General features: G+C 35.7%; 1 protein-coding gene across 1 annotated transcript in view; it reads left to right on the plus strand.

Annotated features, from left to right (window-relative positions):
• LOC142973169 (facilitated trehalose transporter Tret1-like) overlaps window positions 1-14240 on the plus strand; it is a 16140-nt gene continuing 1900 nt past the window's right edge. The window contains exons 1-2 of the mRNA XM_076114777.1: window positions 1-579; window positions 12151-12548. Coding sequence (XP_075970892.1) covers window positions 528-579; window positions 12151-12548 — 450 coding nt within the window. The 5' untranslated portion in view covers window positions 1-527. The remainder of the gene's footprint in view (window positions 580-12150; window positions 12549-14240) is intronic.

Genomic DNA, 14240 nt, shown 5'->3' on the forward strand with positions numbered 1-14240 from the left:
TGTTGCAGTGCGCACGCGGCGTCGCCCGCGCTGCCGCCGTTATCGACCTTCTTCTTATCTCAACAAGAACTACTCGAGCGGCCGATAAACAAGGAGCAAAAGCGTGCGCCCGCGCCGTTTTGCCTCATTCCATCCCACTTGGTGGCTTGCGATTAGTTCGTTCGCCTCTTTTATCGGCTCGTTTCGTTCAGTTGCTCACTCGTCGCCGTCGCGCTACCACGACACTCACGCGTCCTTCCCGCGCAATGATCCAGCAAGCCAACAACACATAAACCATCCAAAATGAAGCCTAATCGGTTATAACGTTTTGTTAACAAAACCAATTTTTAATTATAGATCGAATATATATAATTTTGTGATATTTAGTTAGTTCTCCGTATTTTTAATATTTATAAATCGTTACGATGAATTCAATTTACGTTATTTAATATTTCTTATTTTTATTATTAAAATTATAATTCAGTGCTCAAGATAATCTCATTCCAATCGCGCAATAATTAACTACAAGTCTTGCTACAAGAATTGCGATGACAGCAAAAACTCGTTCACATTGGAAGGAATATGGAACAGCACTATGTGGTGAGTACATTTTCTAACCTATGATTATCGCATGTGCGTCGGCCATGTGTCGACCGGTGACCGCGGGTAATCCACCTCGCCACCTCGCCACCTCTCGCCCGACGCGAATACTCATTTATACATTTTAATTACCCGTAAATTCTCAGATAATCCTTGTCATTTCCACTTTATGTGAGGCCGCCCACCACCGCACTGTCACTGGTGTTCCACGTCAATAACATTATTTTGTGAAAGCAGCCGATGCATGATTTCACCCAGAAACATACAAGTTAACGCAATCATCTATTTATAATATGGCGAATATACTAAAACTAACAATGTACGCTGCCAACCGTGACTCTACCCTATGTCATATCTGTGTAAAGCTGCTCATTATCGCTGAATGTGGTTAAAGTTGAACCGCTCTCATTGTTATCACATTTGTATTTCCACATACTACGTTATTTCGTTCGATAACTACGTTCCCCTCAGTTCCCTCTTTTTAACTGAAACTGCATCTGTATCGGATTTAGCTCCAAAACAATTGTGTTGTAGAGACAATGCGGTCGCACGTGCTGCATTCAATATTCTTTTAGAGCGTGAAGTTCTTATCTCAACATTTTCTCAAAAAACAAAGTTTCTAGTAAAAATATATGGTTGTCGGCCCCAGTCAAATGTTGATAATGAAATAATAATAAAGGTTATGCAACCAACAGCGTCAAATGTAGAGAACTTTAAAATCGTTTGTTCAATGTTATTTGCATGAAATTAGAAACATTAAACGGTGGTTTTCTTTTTAAATAGAGCAATTTGCTGTGTTATAAAATAACAATGTTCTTTACACTAGAGTATATTCGCAAACACTTCTTTACATGATCACCATAACTCTGTACTTAAAACGTGCTGAGTCATTCATGCCTCTCATAAATCTGTTTGTCCATGTACTTGAACGCTAATTCGACACCATGACACCGAACACCAAAGGTTAATGGTTACATGACGTGTTATCTACCATGTAAGGTCTATATGAAGACTCAAAGTATAACATTTCTAATATAACAATGCGCTTCTTTACACTCTACATCATTTTGATCGATTAGGGTAATACGTAAAACGTTAAATACATAGAACTACGTAAAAAGAACCGCTTAAAATGTTGGAATAAATTTCAGCACTCCACGTCCGTCATCGCTTCCCATAATTTCACTTCAATCATTGAAATTGCCCGTTTCTGAAAAATATTCGCCTGGAATAACTTTCAAGAACGAATGTATGTTTCCTCTTACAGGTTTAATGACCTGGTAGTTATTTTTGAGTATGTACAAATATAAAAATGGAATATTTATTTATCATATCTAATTCTCCAGTCATTTTCTTAGTAGTGCGTCGTGAAATCGTGAAAGCGGTGCCAAACGCGCTGCTACTTCTCCAACGAATGATTTATTAGTCATTAAAGTTTAATGTCTATTACCAGTCGTAGTAAACCCTAATCCTCATTTAATTTTTCACTTAAGACCGCCATTAGTAAATGAGAAATCCAATTTTGCAGACCCTTACATACAATTACTAATTTCTATAAATAAGAACACAATGGACCAACTTACGTCATACTTGCGGTATTTTTTTAAACATAGTTCACAATTGTTAGCTATTTGTCAACATTCATCGGGACTTATACAAACCGTAATTTATTATCTCACTGTTGGGTGAATCTTATTCATTCCAAGAATGCGGAGACGACAGGTAGAAATATAAAAAGGGGCTTTATGGACATAGTGCCGAACGCACTATTAGTAAGAAGTAATCGTGAATGGTTACAAAAAACTTCTATAAGATAAACCACACTTGGGTACAAAAAAGCCGATTATTGTATTTTTTGTATTGAAACTAACGGGCAATCAAATAAGATTGGATCATTAAGTATTGGATAATGGAAGTCTAACTATCACACAGAGAAGTCTTTATTAAACATACAATGATATCATTTATTCAACTGGTATGGATTAAATTCTATGACAGGGATTATACACTAAAAACGACTTAATTGATAAAATGATTCGCATAAGTATGAGATAACATCTCACGTGTAGCTTGTCTTCCATTATAAATTATTGCACATAATACTTGCGTGGTTTTACCTCGCTCATTTTAACAGGAAATCTGAAACTCACGTATAGGCACTAACATGACTATTGACCACTTGGTCGATTTATACATTGAGCATGTAAGTAAATTATATTCATCTGTGTATTGCGAAAATTACTAGAAATACCCAAGGTATAATTGTATGTACAGGTTTTCCTTACACATTTAATTACCTTATTTACATAAAATTATGGTTTAGATAGTGGTATAGAGTTTTAACGCAGCTTCACAATCTTTTTAATTGTATTTTTAATTTGCTTTTTTTGTTTGGAAAGTATAGTCAAGTCCCTAGTGAAAGGTATACAGTAAAACTAAAAAAGTGCTATTCTAAGAATAAGTATTTCTTGTTTTACCAAGAATTAGAAATAAAAGAAAATATACATATTATTCTTCTTAATTCCCCGCACAAATAAAACATGGTACTGCTCTAGAATTTTTAATTTATATTGTGCAATATCTTGTTCTTGTACCATATACCTAGGGTATATAAATAATAATACTTATAATATGTGTTATGTAGTGGATCATACATTAATACAGCAATTCAGATTAAAATAATCCCATACAGTATAAACAGTAAGTTCAACTTTTATTTTCATAAAATTATACACTACATGAGTTTACGTCAGCAGATAAGTTTTTATGTTCAATACTTTTTATACAGCTGAATGACTTCAGATATGATAAACAAGAATGAGAATGTTCAGTGAAACATTCTACAAAGACTTTTACTAATTTCGCTGATATGAAATATGTTAAAGATACTATGTTTTGGGGTATTAATAATGATAAGTCGCAGACCAGGGTTTATCCCGCGTATCATCGTACTAAAATCTTTAATTTATATGACCTTACTTGCGAACGATATCATAGTTATTATTTATCATAAACAATAAGCTTTTTAATCCTCTTTCCTTTGCGTTCATGAAGCACGTGTTGTTTGAAAACATGTCGTGACTACATGTAATTGAATTTTGTCTATGTTTGATAACAATTCGATGTTTTACTAAGACTCCTTGCATAAAAATAGAAATGTTTTGCGTTATCGTTAATACGAAATGCAAGTCTGTAAGTTTGTTTGGCTTACTTTAGTTTCGAGAGCGGAACTCTGAATACGTGAGTTGGCGCTGTATAATGTAGCGTCAAACACTACATACATAATTGCAAGACTATTAGTGACTATCTAAGATAAATGGTGTTTGCAAAACTTTAAAGAAATAAGTTTAAAGCATCTTTACTTTTAGTTTCAAACAAATTTCTTTATATTTTAACGGCAACGGCAACATAACCGCATTAATTCGATCCAGATTCACCCTATACTTAAATGTGAACAGACAGTCTCAGTTTTTTATAAGGTCACATCTTTCTTGAACCGATTACGTTATCGTTGGCATACCTCGACCCCAATGTTTACACTACGGGCCATCACATTATCTATTACAGAAAAAATAAACAATTCGTCCATTAATTCCTGGTGGTTCGCTTCTCAATCGTTCAGCGCCTTCATCCTTTTATACGAATACATACATTTTATATACTTACACAAAATCATGCCATTTTCCTCTAAAGAACGCCTCTTGGTACGATCTTGGTTTTATAAGAATGTTAATATTTTGCACAAATACTAAGGTACTAATGTATCAATTAGGTATACGATAATTATGATAAAAGGCCTCAGTTCTTATGTACTAACTTAGATCGATTAATATTCTGTTGTATAAACCTCAGTCTGAATTTACCTTGCGATATTGGGTAACTGTAGAGACTTTTCTGCCAATGTTTTTTAATCACTGATTCAATTTTCCATTTATCATCGTTACGAAACTTTTTGATTTGTATCCAAAATGTATTCTAAATCAAAAATACAATATAATTGCTTATTTAAAATTTATTGCGCATTAACGTTATGGACCGTTGATAACTGTACGCTTGTGCATAATGTTACCAATTATTTTTTATTACTAACGAGTCCAAATGGAAATCTTTACTTGATTAGTGCTATAGTAGAAAACTACATTTTAGTAAACCGCCTAATCATTGCGGTAGGTGTTAAGCCCACACAAAACACAATTATGCTTTGCACATTATGTAGTCGGAACATAATGACTTGATTTTTTGTATTAAATCGAATAGCCGTGACTCAATCGAGATTGCGAAAGCCGCAAAAAATATTGTGTATTAAACAACCTTTATTTGTAATCCAAAATGAAACCATTGTCCTTACATTTATATTACTTTTTATGAATCATCGTATGTTAATAAGGCCGTCGTGTCTTCTCCCCTAATATGAAACTGTATTGTAAAATCCAATTCAACCCTCTCTTCAAAGTTTAGCATTCAATGCTTTTATGACACTCAATCACGCAAAACAGTTACTGTATGAATGCAAATAAATATTAAATGTACCGTATACTCACTTTTATGGCAAATAACAAGTATAAGCAAGTGTTCGGTTACACATATATGTTCGTGGTTGAACGCGAATGTCATTAACATCCGATAGTTTACTGTTGTGTTGAGATTTTCTGCGATTCGCACTCGAGAATCGAAAAGAGAGAGTACCGTGGAAGCGACGGACCATGTTTATAAACAATAGCCTGCGATCGTTTGTTCTACTTCAAAGACATTTTCTTGGAAGCGACGATACGTATTAAAGTTATACGATAAATGTCCATCGTCCCTTCTGCAAGACAAGATCGAACTCGTGGCGTCGGACGCTGACGTCATAACAATATTCGGAATGATGAGATGACTCATGAAAATCGCATATTACAAGTAACGATCGTTTCAATTACAATATTTAAATGTGCCGGTTTAACCGTGTCATATAAATTCGAGTCGAGATACCTTACTTTATGTTTTTAAGTTGTTTACACTTTAGATCGAGCAAGCAGTTATTCAGACAACCACATTATCGCTACGAGGAATAAAGAGATAAATAGTATTGCGCGTAAATAAAATATTGTTTATGGAACAAACGTGAACGATTCAATAATATTTCCATCGTGTGCTCTTTACGTTTTACAAACTAGTCTTGAAACAATTCACCTTAGAAATGTGTTATGAGTAATAAATGTATATTTAGCAATGTACCTAATTAACAAACATGACGTCGCAAATTATGTATATTTTTTGCGCAACAATGTGATTTGATATGTCTAAGAAGTAATAGGTAGGTATTAAATTAATGTATTATACCTACCTATTAATAAATGCAAAACATATCAAATTGCTAATAGCTACTTGGAAATAATGTCACTCAGAATGCATGCTAAGTAATTAACAGTATTATATATCGTATGAAGAATTAGAAAATGCACACACATAAAGTAAAGGCAAGCATGGAAAATTGTTATTGCGGTGTAGAGGTGACCGTAAGTCGCACAAAGTAGTCTTTATATGGTAGAGTCACAATGTCAGACTATTACTATATAATACTTGGTACCAGTAATGAGGCTGTATAATTCCATGTTAAAATCATTACACACCGTCTGGATTATAAAAGCACTTAACTAATTACGCCTATTTTTACTACGGATCATTATTTTTTATCTTACACGTTGAATTCTCCACCGAACCATTACTAACGAACTTAATGTAAAATAAATGCTTGTCTGTCAGCTCGTAGATAATAATCTTCATATTCAATTAGACATTTTAAGAATGGTCTACATTTTATGAGAATAGTGGAAAAATTTAGGACATATTGGTATTGTGTGGGTACTGTGCAGTCATCTGCTACTTCAACTAATATTGAATCTTTGTATTGTGGCATTTAAATAGCTTGAAAGAAACGCACACCGTTCTTAATTAATTGGATAAATTGTCGCATACATAATGTTTTATAAGATAGAGCTAGTGAGTATCTTAATAATAATGGGAGTAAGAGCACTTACTTCCTTCCATTTGCAAGACTGTAAAACATTACGTTCCGAGAGGAACTAACGTAAGAGCTGTTGAGTATCAGCACTCGGTCCCACAAAGCAGGTTCGTTATACTGAGAGATTGACGTCACGAGGTCTTGAACCTAAAGCTATAAATGTAATGTACTTGTGGTCGAGTGACACGTGCTTCCAACACGTGTGGACCACTTATTAAACGTACCAATAGAAATTTCGCTCACTTGTCCGTTTCGGTAATAGAAGTAATAACTCCTCATTATTTGGCAGCCAGCAATATTCATAACAAACCACTCTAAATCAAATATTGAACAAACTATTCAAAAGTTTATTTAAAGTAATTGGATGGGTCGGATAGGTCAATAGATATCTAGTTAATAACGTAACGGCTTTGCATGAATATTGCTAGAGGTTGTATGGAAACGAATAGTCATAAAACAGTTGAGTAGAGCGCAGTAAAAGTTCATCATAGCTATTTCCCTTCAGTGCGCTGTATCAGATCAAGCATTTAATTGATCCAATATAACTACAGCCCCGGGAGAAGTCGGAAATTGAAATTCTCAGTCTTTGTGAACTGAATAATGGCCACTTCCAGCAGACGTGGCCCGCAGACGTTGAAGCGCGATTCCTCTTTTATACTTATGATAATTATTTATTATGCTATGAGCACATTACATTCACATTCTGACGCACGGTTATGGGTAATGCGAAGTTTTCCCTTATCGATATTGTCGAGTAATACAGTAGTCTAAGTTATGGCTAGTTTAGCGCACATACATGCCTATTATCGGTAAGCATGTTACACAATGATTCTGTTTGTCGATATCGATCGTAACATACGGTACGTAGCGGCATAATATTGGCATACTAACGACAAAGAGCGGATCCTATAACATGTCTCGTTAATGGACTGACTGTGTAACTTGCTGAGGTTTATTCGAATCCTATTTCAGAAGACGTTTTATGGTAAAGCATTAAGTAAGTCAACAACAATAATTATTTATTCGGAATACGGAAACGTATCGCCGTTGTGTGGTCGCACTAGCAGCGAGTAAAGAATTTGTGACGAATAAAATAGAACACTTGGAATCTTTTCAAAGTCCATACTTGAAACGTAACACTATTCAATGTAGTCGGTATTAATAGGTAGCCGACTTGTTATAGATTTCTGTCTATAAATAAACAAGCCATTCATTATGATAAATAATGATTAGGTGACTAGGTTTTTATTATAGGTCATTTTAAATACTTATTACATTGAAAACATAGCTGAAAATGTTTGAATCACACAGTGTTCATCCAAATATCACTTTTTTATATTTACTTGTCACATGTTAAACATTGTACAAAACTCGTACAAGCTCAACACGTGATTATAACCGGTATACGCTTAGCCTACTCTATTCTTTGTTTTAGCTATCTAAGAAAAAAACGAGTATCGATCAATCATAATAAAACACATAAATTGCCGTTGTTACTGTAATTAAAACGTTGACCATATTAAATATCTCGTCACAATGCATCTACGTTTACATTAGCTACAAATAAGAAGCTCATTGGCTCTATGACGCCCGTAACTCTTTTCACGCAATGAAAATTAGAGTGTTATCATTAAATGGATCCGAGTGTACCGATTGTTCTACTTTGCAGTAACGCACGCACACGCTGAACTATTTGTACAACTTCAGCGGTAACGGGCACATTGTAGCACAATACGACACAATATCACAATCAGAATTATTGTTATTCTGAGATGTGTGGTGTTGTTAAGACACGTTCACACTTAGTGCCACTGGCACGCCGCGCCGCAAGCGAATAATTCTTGCCAAAAATGTAAATGTGCACCATTTACATTTTCCTTAACAATTTGTGATCTTATTTCCACTGTTACGAGCAATTTATGAACAAATTTGCACAATTACCTGACATACCATCTCCTCATTCATTAACTTTAGAATTGTTTATCCAAAAAACATAGGCTGAAACGAAAACAAAAGATAAGGTTTCGGGATCAAGGCCTTCACGCATAAATTATGTAAACACCTTTAATGTATTGCAACTATACGTAGGTTTCATTGAAAGTGATCATCGCGAGCCAATTTGCGAGGAAAACCTCGTGTGTCGGCGTAGTTTAAACGCACCCTGTGTCACGGTGCTTGCGTCACCGGCGCGGCAGGCGGCACGGTGCGAGCGGGCGCGAGGCGGGCGCGCGGCGGGCGCGGCGCACTGTGGCGCCGCCAGCGCCCCGCCCCGCGACCGCGTCGCGACCTCGCGCCCACCTCACACGCGACTATTTAATACGATATATTATTATTATTAAATTATCTTAAGTACACTTTTTTCCACATCATTGCCATTAGCTGCAATTTTTATCATGAATAATGCATATGACTTATTTTATATGTTCCTCGACACTACTTGGATAGACAGCAAAGAAAAGTTTCGTCTAAACATTAAGTATTTTGAATAACTGAAATGGAAATTTATACATACTTTTTCGTATGTAGAGACAGACCATAAATTCCATTTTAACTTTAATTTAAACTCGACCCAACTCCGACCCGTAACTAAAACCGATTTTTCATACTCTCAGACCAATTTTTCAATGTCAGCTGTACGCATTCTTTATGAAGTTATTGTCTGATTGATTACGAGATTAAAATGCTCCTCTAAAATCAGTGGGGTACCAAAAATTTTGTTCAGTAACATAAAAGTAACGTATTCGTAAAAACCACAGACAAACCAACACAAAGCCACAGAAATTAATAAGTATATCATATAGGAATGATACATTGAGCCGCTACGTCATTTCAGCATTTCATATACGATGAATTTATTAATTGTTTCGCAATTTTCCCATATTGTGATCTCATTGACCGAGAAATCAGATAAAACGTACAGTCGTTTCGTGCACGTGATTGCAAGCCGGCGCGACGCGCGACGCGGTACGGCGGTCGACGGACAGTCGACGGGAACACCGGCTTGTATCATCCATAACTATAAATCGACGATACGGCGATTGTGCCAACTGGCATTCGGCATTCGTTCCCTGTATCTGTTTCTATATAAATTATACCGTTTCACTGTGTTTACAGTACTGACGCAGAAACAATTTGGAACATATTCGCCAGACGAAACTATGTTTCCGCGAGAAACAAGAAAAATTATATATGTCTTGTGAGGATTGGACGAGATAACGTTTATTTCCTTGTTGTATGGTGCAGGCGCGCTGTCTCCCAGTTTGAACAAAGTTTATAATGCGATAAAATGTGAAACGATGTTGTTATAATGTTTTTGATCTCACGATTAACAAACTTCCTTGAGTTACTCAATCTGACTCACAACTCACGTGTTGTTGTCTATTTTTTGTAATGCTTCATAGTTCGTTTGCAAATACGTAAATACGCGTATGTGTGGGCGAGGCGATGCTCTCATAACTAACACGACATGACCAATATGTAGAGATTTGGATAAAGTTTGATTTTGTTCCATCACCAACTACTATTGAACGTATCTATGTAATCCATGATTCTGTTGGAGTAGGTAAAGCACGTGCGCCAGATACACTGAAATATTAAGAAGTTTCAACAACCCACCTGGTTCGATGCCCGCTCGAGAACGTGTAATGAGAGCTAACTTAAAACTTACATATGGGAATCCGAAAATGAATGTAGAGTTCGCAGAAGCAAAAGCTTATTTATAATTCAAAGATGATACGTGCTTCCAAGTAATCTATCATCAAGAGTTCTTAAATCAAACAAGCTCGACTACAAAAAAATAAATGGGCAATTTTAAACTGTTTAACCTTCAAATATTGGTAAAAACACTAGCAAATTATAACAATTAAATATCATAAACACGTTTTTGCTGCTGAGTCACGGCAATTTACGCCAAAAAAAGTACCATAGTAGGAGCAAATAAGCGTCATTTCTTTCTAATCGGGTATTGTTATAAAACTGTGGCATCTGTCATATTAATTATCAGAGACAGGGTCGAGGAACGAGCGTATTGAAGTGGTCAGAAGTTTCCACGAGTGTAAGATAAGAGGCGATATCGTCGCCACTCCCAAACTTGTTTCTCCTCACAGGAAGTTTGTTACACTGTGTTGTACACTCCAATGTAAGCACAACTGTCGTAATCCCCAATCTGTCATTTACGGGTTATCGCGATCTTTCAACTCGAACCACAGTGAACTTAAAACAAACTGATCGATATGTAAGCCATTTACGTATACGTATAGTATTTACCTCTAATAGATAACGTTTAACTTTAATTAAAGTAAATAAATGTAGGAGTAAGTGTAATTAATTGTGTCAACATGTCTTTCTGTGTGCAATTTTGCCTGTCACGGGACTGAATTATTAAATTTATAACTCCATGTGGATGTTTCTGTTTGTCGACTCTACATCGAACGATTAGCCAAATGCGTTGTTTTAAATAGCGATTATTTTTACCTGAAGTATGTATTAGACGTGTACTACGCCTACGTTTTACTAATGATCTTAGATTTTTACTTAACAACCTTTGCTATCTGCCGGGCACAGTTCCAACTGCTAAGAATTTTCTTGCAAAAGTTATATTACATTGTCTAACTATCGAAGCTATCGTGACTTGATATTCTAATCTTATAGGAAAAAGAATTCTGCTATATTTAGTAGTAATTACAAAAGGACATGTTATTATTATCGCAGCAATACCAATTACTAATAAATAAACAGATTATCTCACTAAATCAATCAATGTAATAATAACAATGATAAAGATCTAAAGCCAAACCAATTAAATGAAAAGATAGCTAGACAATTTATTTTCAGTGTCAAACCGTAGCAACTGAAAGTGCATAAAGTCTTGTTATTTAATGCATTCTATCCTCTCCCCAGTGCAGATGTAAATCTGAGAAAATGCGCTTTCCCCGACGAATCTTAGAACATTTTAATGTTACATGTTTACTGTCTGTAACTAGATCTTCAGTTTGTTCAATTTGTCTCACTAAAGTTCTCGCTCTTATTGGGTTTTCAACTTATTAGTTCTTTATCTTACGTTTATAGGCAATGCGTAAAGTGTCTAGTAATCCTAGCTAAACATAACTTTGTAGTTTCCGCATTATTTGATAAGTCTTGTACCGTTATTAAAAGTGTCTTGATGCTATCGATGTCCGGAACTTGTTTAGCGTAATTAACGTCAAGGCCTTATGGCATGTACACGCAATACGCACTATTGTTTCACGCACATACTTACGCACCTCCTAGGTACAAACATTACCTCCAATTTATCTACTGCTATCTTTATATAATATTACACATTTATTTCACAACTTACAAGCAGACCAACATTCCTAACACATCCGCAGGGCAATGCACTTTTACGGAATGTAATTAATATCTATCATCAATGCTCTGTAACATAATTAGATTAATTAGGAAGGAGTACCTAGTTTGGTACATAACGTGACTAGTTGGCAAAAGATGCTGTTTTTAATTTGCGCCATTATTATTAGCTATGCTTTCGATTTAGTTGAAACCTTAACATGTAATTTCGTCTGTTTCAGCAACACTCATCACCGCAACGGCGGGTACCTGCTACGGATGGCCGTCACCTACGATAACGTACCTACAATCAGAAGAGAGTTCGATACCAACTACAAAGGACGAGGGATCATGGATAGTCTCGATAATGATCCTATGTTCAGCGCTGACTCCTGTTCCCGCCGCCTACTTAGCCGACCGGTTCGGCCGGAAGACGACACTGCTCCTCGGAGCGGTGCCGTTCATCATCGGTTGGATACTCGTCATCGTGGCCAACTCCGTCCCCGTCCTCTACGTGGCCCGCATGTTCTCCGGTCTCGGCTACGGCATCGTCTACACAGTTGCTCCAATGTACACGGGAGAGATCGCAACAAATCAAGTCCGAGGCGCTCTCTCCACTCTCATCACATTAATGAATAAAGTGAGTATCACGACGCAAATTACCCATTTCCGATGTAAAGCGAACATTACGTCCCGCTTGTGGCTCGTTTATTCTAAAACGTCACATTCTCTCGCCAGCGAAACGAATCCCATTCAACCTAGAAACACATTAAAATACATGAGCCAATGCCAGTCAGGTGTTAATAAATTATTCATTACCTTAATGGGCAACTTCAGTTCTATCTATTTGATCTAATAATGATTCTTAATTAAGTTATAAATGGCAAAATTACATATTCATAGCGGGAGAATAATCACGTGGTGGCTAAAGCTGAAGAGTGAGAGATGATTATCAGTTAAATGATAAAACAGTCGATGATCAAGTTCAATGAAATAATCGGGATGCAATTATTCACTCTGGGTAAACTTCGACTAATGTACGATATCCTTTGCAACGTAACAAGCAATTCCAATTATTTCTCGTCGAGCCTCGTCCGTACCTTATCGCGAGCTATTTACATATTCCATGCTCTATTGCCTGTTTCATAAGCTCGCTTTCTGCTTTCAGAGTTAGATATGCGTTTTCTAAATGATATTGCTAGAATCGCAGAGTGTGTAGTGTACGTAGACATAGTTGTGCAACCAACAGGTGTACGGTTTCCTTTGTCAGAGTCCATTGCACTACATGCATAATCTTCATCTTGTTATGCTGACATAACGTACACCATACTCATGCTGAATCACTACATATCTGATAACAAATTGATGAAAAGCTTCTGATATAAATCATATCGTAATATAATAAATCTTCACATAATGATTAGAAAGCAGATTTTAATAACAGATGCGCAATAAATCTGATCCAACTCTCCTTTGAATTTGCATAATAAGTATTTTGACAGTATCTACAAATGTAATCTCTAAAATTATCGTACACAAAACACAATAACACGTACATACTGTATGTTGTATGATGTTCACGTGTTAATAGTGTGACATTACCATGAAACACGTTTACATTAATTCTGCTCTATCGTTTTCAGACATCATACTAAACTTGTTTTAAGTATTTCCACCATAAGTAAGAGGAGAGTAGAGTTATGTTAGCTACTTATCTTTCGATATTCATTTCTTACCCCCGGTTTCTGGGGTACATTTAGCGGCAGTTTATGTATTCAATAGCGTTAGAACTCATACTTGAAACAAACGCTATTGAATAGATAAACTACCGCTGAATGTGCTCAGAAACCGGGGGTAAAGCCCTAACAATCATTTTAAGTATAAAGTTTTAGATATAATCGACATTCTCAATTATTTCAAAAGCTGCTAAGTATTTGTTATATTGTGACACCAATTTATCTCCCATTGTGAGTTCTATTTGCACGTAATTAAGGCAATGTGCACATGAGCTGCGACGTGAGTCGTGACTCATTGCCTTAATTACGCACAGCATACAGTTTCCCGCAATTTATATAAAACAACAAATGTAAAGAATCACGTTTCAGTTGTTATATTTATTATACATACTTATGCTGCTTATAAAAAGAACGATTTAATTGAACTATCACACTAAAAACATGTGTTTAGTGGACAAACAAAATTCATGAGTGGAATATTTATTACGGAATTATAAAATTCGTAGAATTCATATCTATTATAAATAATATAAACAGTCACTTATGAAGTCATCTTATCTCTAAAATTATGATGTAATATAAATTTTGTTTCTTTA

This window comes from Anticarsia gemmatalis, chromosome 1 (genome assembly GCF_050436995.1).
Source record: "Anticarsia gemmatalis isolate Benzon Research Colony breed Stoneville strain chromosome 1, ilAntGemm2 primary, whole genome shotgun sequence".
In the NCBI taxonomy this organism is placed as follows: domain Eukaryota; kingdom Metazoa; phylum Arthropoda; class Insecta; order Lepidoptera; family Erebidae; genus Anticarsia; species Anticarsia gemmatalis.